The following is an 18,946-nucleotide window of genomic DNA, read 5'->3' as shown; positions in this document are numbered from 1 at the left end:
TAAAGTCTGTTTTCAGAAAGATTGTTTACACTTGAAAAATTACGATATTGTAGCAAATTTTAATGAAAAATGAGAATTAGTCCAAATAAAACAATTGTGCAACAATCTTTTCGCCTATTTTGTAATTTTATTGTAAGGTCAATTTAAACTTTCGGATACGAATGTGATTGAACTTTAGGGATATGAACTTTAAGTTTTGCCTCCGTTTGAATGAAAAAGATGGCGTCGTCTTATGACAACGTGCAAGTGTCCATCCTTTCGGACGACGAAAGATTTGTACATTTAACAGATGAACCCGTCAAACTTGAACTGTCACGACAAACAGATTGTGTAACCTTAACATTGTTTAAAGGTACAAATTTTCTATGCTAAATTTTAACGTATAAACAATATTCTCATAATGAGTAGTTTTTCATTGTTTAAAAATCATGCTATTATTCTATGTCATATCTGTTGCCTTTCGTTAAAATAGCGAAGCATAATAAATCATTTACCTTAAAATAGTGCTTTTAAATTAAATCATAGACTTGGAACTTTTCAAGAAGAAGACCTCACCCATTGCCATATGATATAGCAGATCGGTTATTTTTAGATTAAAACTGGTAAAAAAGGGGGGTTGATTTTATGACGTCTTACAATAAATGCATTTATTTTGATATTTGATTTTCCATATTTTCCTGTCAATATTAATAATTTACTTGACCCAATGGAAGGTCTTCATTTTAGGGGACTGGTTTGTTTGCTGCCAGGGTTCTTTGGTATCCGGTTACGGCCCCGAACCGATCTGTCCCAAAATCAATCTGGGCCAAGTCGTTCTGTTCAATGTGGACGCTAAAAATTGTGTTTTCAAATGAAAGTATGTATCTTTACAGCAAATCTTTGTTTATTTTTCTGTCGGACATAGAACTGTGTTGGTCCTGAAATGATGCATAAACAAGTTTACCAGAAGTTCAGAATTTGCAATATGAAACAACCATTGATCCAATTGCATGATATAGGTGAAATTAAGGAATAGCAAAATGCAATGCTTGTCTTGGTGCAAATGTTGAACATATATTAAAAATAAAATATTGACAATGATGAATGCTTTTAGGATGCCTGCCGCATTTTCACAATTGGACTGAAAAGGCCTCAAAAATACATGCTTGTTTTCTGCCTCCTGACAAAAAGTTAGTGTAGGTACATGTAGGTAGATAAAATAATTTTATTTTGAAAATATTGTATATAGGGAAGTGTTCTGGACTTTAACAGAACAAAATATTCATAACATGTGTTAGAGTAGGTAATCATAATGAGGTAGGAAACATAGAAAGTATTATACATTTGGCAGAGGAAGTAGTTGATGAGGTAGGAAACACAGAAAGTATTATACATTTGGCAGAGGAAGTAGGTGATGAGGTAGGAAACATAGAAAGATTTATACATTTGGCAGAGGAAGTAGGTGATGAGGTAGGAAACACAGAAAGTATTATACATTTGGCAGAGGAAGTAGGTGATGAGGTAGGAAACATAGAAAGTATTATACATTTGGCAGAGGAGAGACCAAAACGATAAATAAAATCCAAACAATTTAGTGACTATAAACCAACAAACATTGAAGATAAAATTTGTACAAAACAACAGCCGGAGTTTCAAAATTCAACCTAGCAAAACCGAATAATATAAACAGTCATTCTTTGTAAGAACAATTTCCGATTGGAATAGACTACCAGACAATCTTGTGTGTGCCAAGACAATTGAGAGCTTTAAAACTTCAGTTGCACTCACATCTTTAAACTAATTCTCCAGCGCCTCTCTCCCATTGCTATTGATGCCATATCCTGGTCCTGCAACGTACTTATTCAGATTCAGATTCAGGCAGAGGAAGTAGGTGATGAGGTAGGAAACATAGAAAGTATCATACATTTGGCAGAGGAAGGAGGTGGTGAGGTAGGAAACATAGAAAGTATCATACATTTGACAAAGGAAGTAGGTAATGAGGTAGGAAACAGAAAATATTATACATTTGACAGAGGAAGTAGGTAATGAGGTAGGAAACAGAAAGTATTATACATTTGGCAGAGGGAAGTTTTTATCTGATGTTAACAATCTTTTGTCTGTTTTAGCTACATTATTTTTTCCCTTTGGTGCATTATTATTGCATTTAATTTTATTTTATAGGAGGGAACAAATTTCATCTAATTACAATAACATCAAGTACAGAATACTCTCGATATGGAAAACAGGGCTTTATTTTTACAAATGAAGACAAAAGTTCATTGGTCAGATTTCCAAGTATACATGGTAAGTATTAATGTTTTTAAATGACTAAATTTCGGTGCGCAGATACTAGGTATTAACAATTGCAAGAAACATGTTTAATTTTGTTCCTCGTCTACATCAGCTGGAAACTAAGTTCACATGTTTGTTATGATGTGAACTTTTTAAGATATATGCCAAATTAGTTTTCGTGGTTCACAGAAAATGGAAATATGAGTGTGAGCTGGGCTTCTTGTTTTTTTCACTTGATTATTTAATTATTGTCATCTTGCCTATGACATATACCGTATGATTCATCTAATAGATACTGAATTATGAAATTATCTTGAGTAGTAATTATAAATATATTGGTTTTCAACATAAAATTTCAGTCAAGAAGAAAAACTTTAAATGTATCCAGTAGTAATGCCAGGGCTTCCAAAAAAAATATTTGACCCAGCCAGACATTTTTTTCTTATCCCAATTTCAATCCCTTTGAATTAGTAACAGAAAACAATCATGGTAAACATTTGGGCATCAAAACAATGATTAGCATAAAATTGATATTTAACTTCAGACTTTTCATATAAATTCAATGTTCTGAGGTAAACTGTTACATTGATATTGCATTATTGGAAGAGTGCAACTTCATCGTACTAATATCTGCCTTAGACTCTTTATTAATGCAAAATCAGACTGTCAAAATCTTAACTTACTTATTTAAAAAGCTCAGTTTTACTGATACCAGATGTTGATTTGACAATGGTAAAATCCGTGTATGGTAATAAAGTACAATTGAGTATCAGTAGTTATCCCAAATTACTTCCTCAAGAAAATACTTAAAATGAACGTGAAATAAAGGTATCAATGATATTTATAGCATTTTTGAAGAATTGTGATGCATAATTAAATTTCACACCTGCACACACGTGTACTATAGTTCACACAACATGGTTCTGACGATTTTTGCTTAAAGCCTTAATTACTACATTTTTAGTCCCCTACCGACAAAGTCGAAGGGGACTTTAGGTTTGCACTCCGTCCGTCTGTCCATCCGTCAGTCCAGCAAATCAGTTTTCCACACTTTTTTCTTCGTGCTTGAAGATATTGATATGATATTTGGTGTATTGTTTTATCATGACAAGTTACAGATCAAGTTCAAATTTGGTTCCGGTCTGATGATTTTATGCAGAGTTATGGTCCTTGGACATCAAAAATTCACTCAAATATTCAGTATGCACCTTTTTTTGTCATGCTTGAAGATATTGATTTGATAACTGGTATATAGTTTTATCATGTAAAGTTACAGATCAAGTTCGAACTTTGGTCTGGTATAATGATTTTGTGCAGAGTTATGGTCCTTGGACTTAGAAAATTCACTCAAATAATCAGTTTTCCTCACTTTTTTTCGTCATGCTTGAAGATATTGATTTGATAATTGGTATATAGTTTACACCATGACAAGTTAGCATTTTGTTCCAGTACAATGAATTTTTAACTGGTAGGGAACTATGTATTGCCATGCAATACTCACAGAATGCTTGTTAAATTTATCATCAAATCATATTTGAATACATATTTCTGATAGATTTAATCTTTTTGACTATATTACTTAGATGCATGTAAACCAGGTAAATTTTTTAAAATAACTTTTAATAGACCTATCGATGTCTGGTACAAAATAGTTTACCTGTCGCCTGAACTGGTAAATTTAGGCTTTCAGACAACTAATTAACCTTGATTATAATGAGGGTGTATTAAAGTAGGGATTGTTTTTATATTACTTATTTATGTCACTTTTATGACCTGAAATGTGTAACTGTTATAAGACAAAAGGTCAGGTAAAATAAAATTGCATACACTTCATTTTTTTTTTTATACGCCCATTTACGGGATGTTATATGGTATACCTCTTTCCGTCCGTCTGTCTGTTCGTCCGTTGTCAACATGTCGGACATTAATTCAAAAACGCTTTACCCAATTTGCATAAAACTTTGGTGAATTGTTTATATCTATTGACGTGAGCTCCCTTTCGTTTTTTATAAATTTTAGATTTTACGTTTCTGAGCTATGGGGTTTTATTCATTAAAAAGGGGGAATTTTCCAGTTTTCGGTCAATAACTCAAGAATGCTTTCACCAACTTGCAAGAAATTGTGGTGAATTGTTTATATCTATTGACATGAGCACTCTTTCGATTTTTATATATTTTAGATTTTACGATTCCGAGTTACAGGGTTTTATTCATGAAAAAAGGGGGATTTTCCAGTTTTCGGACAAAAAATCAAAAATGCTTTCAGCAGTTCGTATGAAACTTTGGTGAATTATTTATATCTATTGATGTAAGCTCTGTTTAGAATTTTATAAATTTTACATTTTACATTTCTGAGTTATGGGGTTTTATTCATTAAAAAAGGGGAGTTTTTCCAGTTTTCGGACAATAACTCAAAAATGCTGTCAGCAATTCTCATGAAACTTTGGTGAATTGTTTATATTTATTGATGTAAGCTCGCTTTACATTTTCATAAATTTCTAATATGACATTGAGAATTAATTGAACTTTATTTGTTTATAATCTGACAACAGATTTACTAAGTATTGCACAACAGCACAGTGTATTGCACAACAGCAAGAAATCTTTAATTGAATATAAATTCAATTCATATAACCAATTTCAAGTTATTTGACTACATTTATTCAGAAACCTATAATATGTCAAATATTTAATACAATCCACATGATCCAAATTCAGACCTGTATCAAGCTTGAATATTGTGTCCATTTTTGCCCCAACTGTTCAGGGTTGGACCTCTGCGCGAGTGCATGCGTATCCAGCTGCGCTCAGCGAAGCAGTTTATTCAGAATTATTGTAAAATGACAAACCCAGGTTTGAAGATCCTGTTTATGCTCTGCACAACCAGACAAGAAATATAATTTATTGTACTTGTCCGGGCAATACGACCATTTTGGAAGCCCTGAGTAATGCATAATAAATTATTCATATTTTAATTATTAAGATCTATTCTTTTTATGTAGCAACAAATATTCTTACTTTTTTTTTATTTCAGCCATGAAACAGTTTCAGTTTAGATTTAAAGAAATGAGGAGTGTATTAAAATCGGTATTTACAGAGAGAACAGAAGAAGCATCTGCTGTTCAATACTTTCAGGTTTGTAGTTTATTAAAGTATCATGCTTGATTGTGTTTGATTGCAATGTCATGTAATCTTTGAAACAATTATAATTATTCTTGCATGCGATTATGTTAGGATGCTTGTTGAAGTAAATGGAATAGGGTTTTGAAGCAATACACTTTTATACAATTATAAACCACAGTATGTACTAAGTGTCACAGTAGTGACTAATTACAACAAGATCAATTATTATAGTGAAAATAATATTTTCAGTTCAAAAGACAACTTTTCTTGTAGATTACACACACATGTACTTATTGAAAAGGTTATTATTTTCCATTTTAGTTTTATGGATATTTATCACAACAACAGAACATGATGCAAGATTATATTCGAACATCTACCTACCAGAGAGCTATTTTGGCCAATTTAATAGATTTTCATGACAAGGTTGGTTTATGCTACTCAGAAGAAAACATGAACAGTGCTTTATTGTATACTTGTATTTCAACATGTGTTCTTGGAGGAGTATTGAAGTTATTTACTTTTATTCTGTTGTCTGATTCCTAAAGTCTGTCATCTTGGTTATTAATTGTTTTGGTTTGTTCAATTATGACTTTTGAATAATATGTAAAATAAACATAGCCTGAAATTTAAGACTTTCATCATTAGCTTATTTGCTTAAAAATCTCAGAACAGAGGCACTTCAGAACAAAATCTGAAAATAATTCATATAATTAAATTTGCAAGGCTAAATAAAATTTTATCTAAAATTACTATGTCCATGATTTTTCTCTCACGTGCAGTGAAAGTCGCAGAAAGCGAGAAATAGGTGTTGCTTTTTTTGGCAGCTTTCTGCTGAAAGTCGGTTTGATTGGAACTACTTGTAATAGATCAATGATATTTTCTATAACGTTGCAATTCTATCAGTGCATATCAGTTTGACGACTTTTTCGAGGCCATGCCCCCTTGGTCATGGTCCAGTGACTATGAATTATTAGCAATGTTGCTGTCCATTAGTTTGTCTTTTTTTTAATTTTCTGGTGAGACATCTTTGTGTCAACAGTTTATTTCTAGAAAAAAGTTAATCTTGGGTCTTTGAAGGCACAGGCATGTAAGTGTCTGCAGATGGTAGGATTAAGAACACATTTTAGTGTAAGTGTAACAATAAGTGGGGCTTTTGAAAAAATACCAACAAAACCCCTAATGTACATTTTCTTGACCAGCCCTCAGTGATAAGGTTGTACAATTCCTTGTTAAAGGTTTTAATTTGAATATTATGTATCAAGACTTAATTTTAAGTTTCCCCCCAAATAAAAATTGTTTTCTGCCTCTATGTAGAAAAATATAGGGTAGAATAATTTTAGTAATGCAACTATGAAATATTAAACATATCAATAAAGTTTTTATATGACCGCAAAAAGGTGGTATATTGGTATGACGTTGGCATCGTCGTCGTCCGAAGACACATTGGTTTTTCGCACTCTAACTTTAGTTTAAGTGAATGGATCTCTATGAAATTTTACCATAAGGTTCAATACCACAAAAGGAAGGTTGGGATTGATTTTGGTACCAACAGTTGAGGAATTAGGGGTCAAAAAGGGGCCAAAATAAGCATTTTTGTATCTTCCAGACATAACTTGTGTGTTAGTGTATGGATCTCTCTGACATTGTACCACAAGGTTCCATATCTTAAAGAGAAATTGGGATTGTTTTTCGGGGTAGTTGCCTCAAAATTTTAGGAATTAGGAGCCAAAAAAGGGGCAAAAAACAAGCATTTTTCTAGTGTCGAAGCCAGTAGTATGACAATAACTTGTGTGTAAGTGTATGGATCTTTCTGAAATTGTACTACAAGGTTCCATATCACAAAGGAAAAGCTGGAATTGAGTTTGGGGGTAATTGCCTAAAACGTTTAGGAATAAGGGGCCAAAAAGGGGCCAAAAATAAGCATTTTTCTAGTTTCCAGACAATAACTTGTGTTCAAGTGTATGGATCTCTCTGAAATTGTACTGCAAGGTACCATACCACAAAGGGAAGGCTGGGATTGATTTTGGGGGAATTGCCTCAAAATTTAAGGAATTAGGGGCCAAAAAGGGGCAAAAACAAGCATTTTTCTAGTTTCAGGACAATAACTTGTGTGTAAGTGTATGGATCTTTCTGAAATTGTACTACAAGGTTCCATATCCCAAAGGGAAAGCTGGGTTTGAGTTTGGGGTAAATTGCCCTAAACATTTAGGAATTTGGGGCCAAAAAGGGGCCTAAAAACAAGCATTTTTCTAGTATCCAGACAATAACTTGTGTTCAAGTGTATGGATCTCTCTGAAATTGTACTGCAAGGTACCATACCACAAAGGGAAGGCTTTCCTGTTTTTCCTTTTTTTTTCTTTAAAATTTTCCATTTTAAATTGGTTATTTCTGATTTATATATAAAAGCAAATAATAATGATATGGTTTGAATAGGTAAATTAAAAATTTTTAAGTTCTTAGACCACATTCATTCTGTGTCAGAAACCAGCGGAGCATTTTATTTTAAAGTTTGCTACCAAAATACATAGATAATTGAAAAATGTACTTTTTCCTTATAGGTTGTGTTAGATGTTGGTGCTGGATCAGGTATTCTTTCCTTTTTTGCTGTACAGTCAGGTGCCAGGAAAGTTTACGCTGTCGAAGCCAGTAGTATGGCAGAAAAGTGTGAGGTATTGTACTAAATAATTCTACATATTCTATCAGGTTATCATAAAATAATAACCATATTGTAGGATTTTTTTTTTAAATACTTAGTAAACCTTGAATTTTAAAAATTGAATATCTTAAATGGAAAAATATCGTTATCAACAGAGTTGTGTGGTAGAATCTATATGTTTCCTTGTATGAATTGGTTAAGCACAATTTTTCTGGAAAAAAATGTTGATTTACCTGGAAATGTTGAAGGAAGAAATAAAAAATAGCAGAAAAAAATAAGACATTATTATATTGAAACCAATCGGCTATCAGTCAACATGTATATTTTGTTCTCTCCTTGTAGGAATTGGTCAGACACAACAAACTTTCTGATAAAATAATTGTTATACCTGGAAAAGTGGAAGAAATAGAAATACCAGAAAAAATAGACACAATCATATCTGAACCAATGGGTTATATGTTATTTAATGAACGTATGCTTGAAAGCTACTTACATGCCAAGAAATGGTTGAAACCGGGAGGTTAGTGGTTTTTATCTCATTTATGTTTGATGAATGGTTAGGTCATTGTAACTTTACCAAAAATAATAAACAAAAAGCTCAGAAGTATATTCTGTAATGAAGTAGCTCCTTACCGAAAGTATGAAAAAGGTCATGTACTTCTTTTTAAATGTATCCATATTTTTTAGGCAAGATGGTATAGATTAGAAGGAGGCTTTAGGAAAAAAAAGTTACCATTTCATGTTTTTGATGATCTCATGCTGACATAGAATATTTTTTAGAATTTTAAAATTTAACTTAAAAAGTGTTTCAGACATTATTAATGTGAAAGCAATTAAATAAGTACAAGGTTATTAGTAGCTTGTTTAATACTGAACAGAGTCTTGTTTCTTTGTAAGAGAAAAGTTTTTGTATCTTTTTAGGAAAAATGTTTCCTTCACTGGGTGATTTACATATAGCACCGTTTACAGATGAAGCTTTATACATGGAACAATTCTCTAAAGCTAATTTTTGGTAAGTTGAATCAGTTGATATTAAACCATTGAGTGTTAGATTTTGATAGATGGCTTTTGAGACACTGGAATGACAGTCTTAAAATCTGTAGCCGAAGTTTAAGATCTACTTTAATAATAAATAAACATGATTAAAAGGATAACAGAAATTACTTCAAACTTCTTAACCTGAGAATGGATGATTGACAGTAGAAAAAGGAATGGAAAACAAGACATTACAGTAATACCTTAAATAGAAATAAAGTAAAGAGGAAAGCTGATTCCTTTGTATATATTTAATCGTAGTGAAATGTTAGTAGTATAATGGTATATTTCAGGTGCCAGCAATCATTCCATGGTATTGACTTGGGAAGTTTAAGGAGTGCAGCAGTGGAAGAATATTTTAAACAACCTATAGTTGTAAGTTAGATTCATAATATACTCCACAAAGTCTGTGCTCATGTCACAAGAAATTCATGATATATGTATACTCAAGGAAATACTTATCCAGTCTGTGCCCATGCCAGTACCATCATATTTAATGGAAATTAACAGATGAAGGGCAGTAATAAAACCAGTCACAATAACTAACTATTTTGTGATCCAAACGTCATTTTCTCTCTCACAAAAAGGTACAGTTTACCAAGAAATAATATTGTCATGTACAATAACCTTCTTTGCTACGATCCTAAGATACAAGATTGTATTTGCTCTGACTTTAACACAAGATTTGTCAAGAAACGAAGATACGAAAGTATTTCCAAAAAAAGTCAAATTGATACACTCCAGGAAAAATGCTTTGGGAAATTTGAACAGGCCATACAAAGTTTCCAAAATAACCCCAAATTCTGTAATGAAAATATTAAATAAGTTGGCTTGGTATCAAATATTCAGACTCCTATATATAACTTTTTAATTTTCAGGATACATTTGACATCAGAATTTGTATGTCAAAGTCCCATAAATACACAGTAGACTTCGAGCAAGCAAATGAAGAAGACTTACATGTGATAGATATACCTCTAACATTTACCATGACACAGTCTGGCATGGTACATGGCTTAGCCTTCTGGTTTGATGTAGCATTCTTAGGCTCATCGTAAGTATCTTTTGTCAAATTGTTCAAAGATAGCGAATTGTTCCATTTTTAAATACAATCAAACCAGGTCTAAATTGCACCTATTCCCAATGAGTAGATGAACTCTCTTAAAAGTCAAAATGTCAAGAAAAAAATTATATGCACTAAAGAGCATGCCTATTTATCACTTATTAAATGTTATTTCTCATGTGCAGAGGATGGATTATATTTAATATATAATATAGCTTTCAACTGTTTCTTCTTGAAATTTTGACGTCTTAGGGAAAGATATAAGATCTGCTCTGTTTACAGAAAAATACTTTGATTTGAATACCTTTCTAAAGACTTAAACTTACCCGTATTGATTTTTACAGAGAAGCAGTTTGGCTATCAACATCACCCACTGAAACATTAACTCACTGGTATCAAGTACGGTGTTTGTTACAAAACCCTATATTGGTCAAACAAGGACAAACTTTAATGGGAAAATGTGTTCTCAGGTGCAATACAAGGTAGGTAGAAATTGTATAACATTTCTAATTACTTATATTGAGAAGATTTTACCAAGATAGTCACTGGTGTATGTATGAATCATCACAGATATAGGCTCCATAATAAGTATAATATAGTGATGTAGAATACAGAAAAGGCTGTACTGAGAAAGGATGACATAACTTGTTTTAATACCTCAAACATCTATTTCATACACTTTTGACATAAAAAAATTTCATACACCACATATAAGAATTGCATATATTATACCTTATCGGTGTTCCCACTGTCTATATCGCTCTGCTCAGCTCTTCATAATATTGCGGATCACGGCTTTGTGATGTCAAAGATGTTGACCAGGACCTTAATAACTTTGACCTGGACATATCACAGACGTCATATTGAATGAACCGATGTTGATAAGTTTGACCCAATCTTATCACATCATCTTCCGGTTTGCTGTTGAAACAAAGAAAAACACTGTTAGGGTTAGGGTTAGCATAAGGGTTATGTTGTTTCTGTGATGCAAAATACACAAATACAATCCGATAAATCGATTATCAGAATTTCTTCATATTGATATTGTAAAATATCAGCTGCTCGACACAATGTGAAGCCTTTTTGAACTCGTTCGCTGCACTCAACAGAAAAGCTAGATATTATGAGTCGCAGCTGATATTTTACAATATCAATATGCAGACATGATAATCGGTACATGTCCAATGTAGAGTTAAGTGTGTTATGTGGAATAATATCTATATAAATTCATAAGTTTTTATAGTATTTTAAAAGAAAGAAGGTATGATAAGAGAGTTTATTTGGCCCTGAAATTAAAACAACAGTAAAATTCTTCCATCCCTTCTAAAGTATGTTGGTTTTATTGATAAATAAAAAGGATCATATAATCTTGATACTTTAAAACAGGTATGTCAGTTGTGATGTTACTGTGACCTCTTGAAATTGACCAATTTGGGCTAAATAGCTCTTTTTACGCATAGTTTTTGACAAAATTAGATGAGCCAAGGCCTTACCTAAAAAGATATATTACCCACATAAACATCTTAAGACATCTTGTAGCAAAATTTCTTTTTGGTAAGGTCTTGTCTAATATCAAAATATTAATAGCAAGTTTTCATAATATGGCAGATTTTGCAATTTTGAAACCCTAAAGCAAATATGTAATACACAATTCACAAATAAAATTACTTATATTTGACAGACTAATGTCTAATGAACCTCTGAGGGATTTTTATTGATAGATTTATAATACTTTTTTATTTTCAAAATTCAATGGGCCAAAAAAAGTGGCCGTATCATACCTTCTCCTTTAAACGTTATAATGAGGTTAACAGATTTCCGGAAATTTTATTGGCATTTATGAATTTAATATTTGTTATCTTTTTCAGACAAAGTTATGATGTAGACATAGAATTGAATATTCCAGGAACTTCATCTAAATCTCAAAATACATTAGATCTCAAAAATCCCTTCTTCCGGTACACAGGCCAACAACCATCACCACCTCCGGGAACAAATAACACATCACCTACAGATAATTACTGGAATTCAACAATGCTTAGTAATTACTTTATTATGTATTATTAATCAGAGTTAAATTTACAACAATTATTTGTTTTACTGTCGCACAAAACTAGTGAAAAACATGCTGTCAATCAGGATTTTTCTTTGGGCATTTTTTTGCCGATTACCTATACCTTAATATTGAGTAGATCTCTTGCAAATACTATTCTTCCATAGTGGCTTTTAACAAGACTCATTTGGCTAAGTTGTCTAGGTTAATGAGACTTTACACAATTAAGACACCAAAAGAATACAAAAAAGAATATATTGTTTATAAATTATTTTAAGTAAGCACTTTAAAATTTCTTTTCTGACTAAAAAACCTTCAATTCATATCTATATAAAAGTAAGATGATGTGGTATGATTGCCAATGAGACAACTATCCACCAAAGTTCAAATGAAGTGGATGTAAGCAATTATAGGCAACTGTACAGCCTTCAACAATGAGAAAAACCCATACCGTATGGTCGGCTATAAAAGGCCCTGACAGGAAAAATATGAAACAATTCGATTGAGAAAACTAACAAAACAATTTACGAAAAACAAATATGACAGACATGAAACAACGACAACCACTGAACTACAGGCTCCTGACTTGGGACAGGCACATAAAGAATGTGGCTGGGTTAAACATCATGAACATTAGCATGTTTAGTCAATATATATGATAAATTTTGATTTCTCTTGTATAGATCAGACAAACTATATGAATGGAATTTTAAATGGAATGAATGGTATGCAGGACCAACAGACAGTACAAATCTTAAATCAGCAAGGAGTTATACAACAAAACCTCATCCCTGTGTGTAAGTTTACTTATTACTTATAGAACTCCAGGTAAGGCGGTTTTCTATTCCTTTTATGGTAAGATCACATTTTATTGTTGTAAGAAAAAAATGAAAACCTGTGTCAAGATAATATTGTTTTATGAAAGGTTATGGAAACTGGTAATTGTTCTTATTTGTTGTTTAAAGAGCAATTTGTTATAAAAATAGTGTATATAGTCCCAAGAAAAGGTTGATGCTAAATGTATGGACAGATTGTGAAAGTTTGTTGTGAGAGTAAAATTAAAGGAAGAAAAAATCTGAATGCGTTATTTGAAATGTTTTTTGACTTATTTTAAATGAAATTTACACCAGATGCTTGACTATGGTGTTATTTAGTAAATGAAACTGTTATTTTTGGCTGCAGTAAAGAATATTGTTAGGTTATCATGGTGCATTGCAGTAAAAAATTACTGTTTACCATTACAGCAAATATCTCAGCACCAATAAATCCAGGTAGCATCCCCAGTGTTATTAATTTGGTTAGTGCTCATGCAAACAGAACATCCGTGGGCGGAGGAATCAGCCCAGTTAACTTCGCACAAACACAATCACAGGTCAGAAATTTGTAGTCAACCCTAATCAGTGTTTATGTAATCATTTTTTCTGGCACTTTTTTATTACTTTTACTTTGGAACTTTTATGTTTTTTGTTAGTGTTGCAAGTTTCATTTAATTTTGACATGGTCATACTTTATTGAATTGAAATTTAAACTTACAAAGTAAAAACTCCTGCTCACCTTATGATATTTTGTGAATAGGCATTAGATACAAACCATCATAATTTTCATTATCCAAAAGTTAAAATATCTAATTTATTTTAAGCATTGGGGAAAAATAGATTGCTAGCAACAACAAACAAAAGTAACTGTAGGTAATATAATTTCCACAAGTACAATTATCCTAATAGTATTATGACTGGAAAGAGGAACAATAAGTTTATTTCATTTAAAGGGAAGTAATAAATTATAATTTCTCTTTAGATGGAAGGATTGACCATGCCAAATTTATATGAGTACTAACATAGTTTTATTAAATGATGCTTATTAAAATATATAGATTTGCATGTGTGAACCATTGAAGCTAGATTGCTTCCATTGTGTTTCAGGTTTTTCTGATTCTAATACTTTGAAGTAATTACAAGTAGAACATAATGAAAGATTATATAAGTTAAAGTGATTTTATAAGTCCCAGATCATTTTATTATGAATGGTTGCAAGGTTAAATTATAAAACTCTGGTTTATTGGAAACTTATCACTTTAATTTCTGTAAAACTATAAAAAAAAATATGTGTATTATATTAAAATTGTATACCAATGAACTAATATTTATATTGTTTCATAATGTGCTTAAGCTATAGAATTCTTTTAGTCTCCATTTCATTATACCTACGCTCCAAAGGATGGGGGTAACTGGTTAACATTTGTCTGTCCATCCGTCCCATGAAATTTTCTTCACATTTTGCTCAGTAACTACAATTTAGAGCTTTATGAAATTTGTTATCGAGCTTCATGTGACTATGCTTTACTGTTTGATGCATTTTCACATCAATAGCTCATCAACTTCCTGTTTATAGAATACTTCTATTTTCTTACATCTAATGGCCTTGTATGGCATTTCCATCCCATTTTCACAATTGCCACATTTCATTCCACTACCAATCAGAGCTTCCTGAAATTTGGTATCGAGCTTCTCATGAGCATGCTTTACTGTATGATGCATATTCAAATTCAGCTCATCAACTTCCTGTTATTAACAAAAACCTAAAGTGGTGGTATCAGTAGTGAGCCAAAGCTCATAGTACATCTTATTTTACCTGTTAAAAAACTACCAGAAAACAAAACTTTATTAATCATATTCTAAAAGAATTTAAACCTATAGAAATGAATTGACAATATAAAAAAGAAGATGTGGTATGATTGCCAATGAGACAACTCTCCACAAGAGACCAAATGACACAGAAATTAACAAATATAGGTCACCGTACGGTCTTCAACATTGAGCAAAGCCCATACCGCACAGTCAGCTATAAAAGGCCTCGAAATGACAATGTAAAACAATTCAAACGAGAATACTAACGGCCTAATTTATGTACAAAAAATGAATGAATAACAAGTTGGTTTATATATTTACCACACACATTTTGCAGGTTTGCTAATTGAGCGTGTTTCTCTTTGCACTCTTTGCCTTGGTATCTTTAGTCATTACAATATATATTAAAAATGTTGTCTGTATTGTATATAAAACAGTTATTAGTGTTGATTTGCTCATCCAAGAGGTGTATGCGATTTCACAATATCAATAGGCAAAAAACAGTTTGAATGCATTTCTTCAAACTTGTGAAGTAGTGAAAATTTTCAGCCCAATGCTTCAGAATGTTAGCACTATGGAAGTGCAATGTCATGAAAATATTCTTACAATCTTATTCCAATGATTGTCTTTCTGATGAATAAAAAGTTTTGGAAAGTCAAAAATGTGTCAAACTACTTATTATACCCACTAAATTAAGAAAAGTTTTGGCTTAAAAATAAAAACAATGATATCTTGTGACAAGCATGACAAACAATACTTATTGTCATATGTATTCAACATTCTTCACAGAATTTTCACTTATGTACACATATATTTTCAACCTTCTTTTTAGAATTTTGATTTATTTCTGAAACCAGAAATTTTAGTTTTAATATCTTTGTTAATATTTTGAAATATCAAATTGAGTCAAATACAGACTTCTTTTGTCAGATTTCCCTTTAACACATGTCTCTTATTAGGACCATAATCAAAATGACAGCCTAATACTTTCAAACAAATCAATCAAACCACTAGTTTATTATACCCCCGCTTTAAAAAAGTGGAGTATACTGTTTTACCTCTGTCTGTCCATCAGTCCATCCATTCGTCAGTCCATCTGTCAGTCTGTTTGCTGTCCCATGAATATTTTCATCGCATCTTTCTCAGGAACTACAATTCAAGGATTTCTGAAATTTGGTTTCAGGGTTTATATAAGTCATCTATACTGTGTGATGCGTTTTCAGATTCATCACTCAACAACTTCCTGTTTACCGAAATATTTGGGCGGGGGTATCATCAGTGAGCAGGAGCTCGCAGTTTCACTTGTTAAAATCAATTTTAGACAAATGTGTTCCTGAATGGGAAAAACCTTAAAAAAAAATTCTTTAAATCCTCCATACATTTTTTTTACATGGAATAAAACAATAAAACAGCAACCCAACAACACAGATAACCAAAAGACATAATATTGCATTTATAGATAGTTACTTTATATCACAATACTTTGGGTTTTTTCCCCTGTTGTACAAGCTGTAGTTCATTAACTTTATAAGAACCGGATATAGGGCACCCATGTCCTTTATACAATCTGTTACCTATTTATTCCTTGTTTTCTACAAACCCAGATGTTTATTCGATAGTCTTTATACTTGCAAATGAGATCACCATGCATTTTTAATGATCTTTATTATATCAATGATTTATGATTGATTTTATATAGTTTTATCCTTACTATTATGTTGTTCAAACATATTTATGTAATTTGAAAAAAATAATAGAGGAGATTGGATAATTGTTCAATTCTCGCCATACAAAAGAATTAATTCAATTCTTGTGTATTTTCGCCATACAAAAATTAAAAAAATAACTAAAGATATTTTGCATGTATACAGCTTGTACTTAGAATTAACAAATTTGTGTTTTGTCTCTCTTACAGAGTGTGATGAGTGGTGGTAATGCAGGAAGTTTCCCTGTTAGTAACCAGTTTATGATTGGAGACTATGTAATGCCAGGAAATGTGGTCCATATAAAACCTGAATCTGTGCAACAATGATCTGATATCATAAGAAATCTTGTCTTTCATATACCTCAAGTGTATGCCAGAAATGTACCAACTTTTATAACTACCCTTAAGGCTAATGTACAAGGACAAAAATGTGGAGGGTTAAATCCATTGATGGCAGCAATTCTTCCAAAACATTGCAGAATTTTTCAAGGGATACTAATGTTGTAAATGTGGTATTTAAGTAAAATGACCCTTGTAGAATATAGTACTCCAGTTATATTCCTCTGTTGTAAATTTGGGATTTTAAAACTATTGTGTTCCAGGCAAATGACCATTAATTTGAAAGTATATGATACATTTTATTTGTGATGTTAGGTCACTGTGATACTTCCTAACATACTGTTGCTTACTGTTAACAAAAATCCAACTGTTATTTGTTGTCCAACTTAAAAAAGTAACATGATGTTAACATTGAAATGAGGCAGGTGTTACCCGTGAAAGGGGAAAGGATCTTTTTATATATTTCTCATTTTTTTCAAAATTAAATAACGAAAATAAATTTGAATCTTATTACCAAGGCAGAAATTTCTCTAATATCGTGTTCACAAATTGATTTAAAGTAATAAGATATATATATGTAAGTGAAAATACAAAGGTAACGACATTGGCTCCTGAACGATAAATATCTTGATTTAATAAAAAAAAAAAAAAAACTGAAATACGGAAATGTCTCCAATGTCTTACATTAGGTGTTTTGTTGTTTTATTTATGACATCATTATCAGTGTAATTATAAACACACACAATGTGTTCTTCAATTTTTAGATAACTTTTTTGTTAGTATTAAAGTACAATTAAATTTAAAATCTAAACATTTCATACCTGAAAACGACTGATAGATATGTCACCATTTCATATATTGGCATTTAAAAATAAAATTGTCTATGAGTAAACATTTAGGAATTGTTTTGCCATGTATACAAACAGAGATTGTTCCATTTAAAGTTCCAAGCTCAGTCTCAATCAATCCAGAGAAATTTGCACAGATCGGTTTTGTAACATACACACATCTAGAAGTACTGGCAGATAGATTTGTGATAAATTAATCTTATTTTCAATATCAGATTTCTCTAATGGGACTGGAAAAATTGACTAGGAATTGTTACAAATTTTATTTGTGTTGTCTTAATGCATGCCATCAAACTTTTTTCAACAAGATGGCTGTCTACATTGACTGGAAACCATTGACTGGAAACTCAAAGGATTATTGCGCATATGCTTAAGATAGAAAATAAAAAGTTAACAATTTTGCTTTCACTAGTATATAGATTTTCTCTGTCATTTATAATGGGACGATTGAAAAATGTACATTTATTATGTAAATTCAAATCTTGGAATAGAATGTCATTGTTTCTTGTTTGGCAAAATAATTGATCTCTGGTTAGTTGCTTTATAAAACATTGTCTCTTGTAATGAATTTATCTGACATTAAAATCTGTAGTTTGATCATATAACAAATTAAAATGTTGATTTTGAGATTTGAACAAACCATGTTTCTGTGAAATTTTAATATGTATAAATGTATTTTGTTGATTTTCTACTTTTATATGTTAAGGTTTCTTTTTTTCCTGTATTTACAATTTTTGGTTACCATGAAACTAACAACAAACAGGGAAACGGAATGGCTATACTTGTAATCATTACTTAATGTTTAGAAGCAGTAACAAAAAAATGTTTGTCTCATATGGACAAATTTTACCAGGTGACTTGTTTTTAAGTCCATTAAACAGATTTTTTATCTGTTCATTTGTATTTATCATACTTTTTATATGTAAGATACAGTTTAGAAAAAAAAGATTGGACATGGTGTAGATGAATACAAGGGGTATACATCAGTAAGACAGTGGCCCAATGACATGAAACACCAAAACATGTAGAGATGTTAACATAGTCTTCCACATTAGATAACTGTCTTAACACAAGACAGTAGCTCAATTACATGAAACACCAAAACATGTGGAGATGTTAACATAGTCTTCCACATTAGATAAGAATCTTAACACAAGACAGTGGCCCAACGTCATGAAACACCAAAACATGTCGAGATGTTAACATAGTCTTCCACATTAGATA

General features: G+C 31.5%; 1 protein-coding gene across 2 annotated transcripts; it reads left to right on the top strand.

Moving 5' to 3' along the window:
• Positions 1-186: 186 nt before the first annotated feature.
• On the top strand, positions 187-18,617 carry LOC127727123 (histone-arginine methyltransferase CARM1-like). 2 transcript variants are annotated; one of them, XM_052234563.1, is made up of 14 exons: positions 187-352; positions 2,161-2,283; positions 5,305-5,405; positions 5,715-5,819; positions 7,955-8,065; positions 8,395-8,572; positions 8,974-9,064; positions 9,381-9,462; positions 9,966-10,141; positions 10,495-10,632; positions 12,019-12,191; positions 12,887-13,000; positions 13,448-13,575; positions 16,746-18,617. In XM_052234563.1, the coding sequence occupies exons 1-14, from the start codon at positions 211-213 to the stop codon at positions 16,860-16,862; spliced, it is 1,779 nt and encodes a 592-aa protein (XP_052090523.1). In that variant the 5' UTR covers positions 187-210; the 3' UTR covers positions 16,863-18,617. The 2 variants fall into 2 exon arrangements, with proteins under 2 accessions (XP_052090523.1, XP_052090524.1); XM_052234564.1 differs by lacking the exon at positions 13,448-13,575.
• Positions 18,618-18,946: the final 329 nt, after the last annotated feature.

Source organism: Mytilus californianus, unplaced genomic scaffold (assembly GCF_021869535.1).
Source record: "Mytilus californianus isolate M0D057914Y unplaced genomic scaffold, xbMytCali1.0.p SCAF_19, whole genome shotgun sequence".
Taxonomy (NCBI): domain Eukaryota; kingdom Metazoa; phylum Mollusca; class Bivalvia; order Mytilida; family Mytilidae; genus Mytilus; species Mytilus californianus.
Note: the sequence above shows the minus strand (reverse complement) of the source record. Positions and strands in the feature narration are given on the sequence as shown.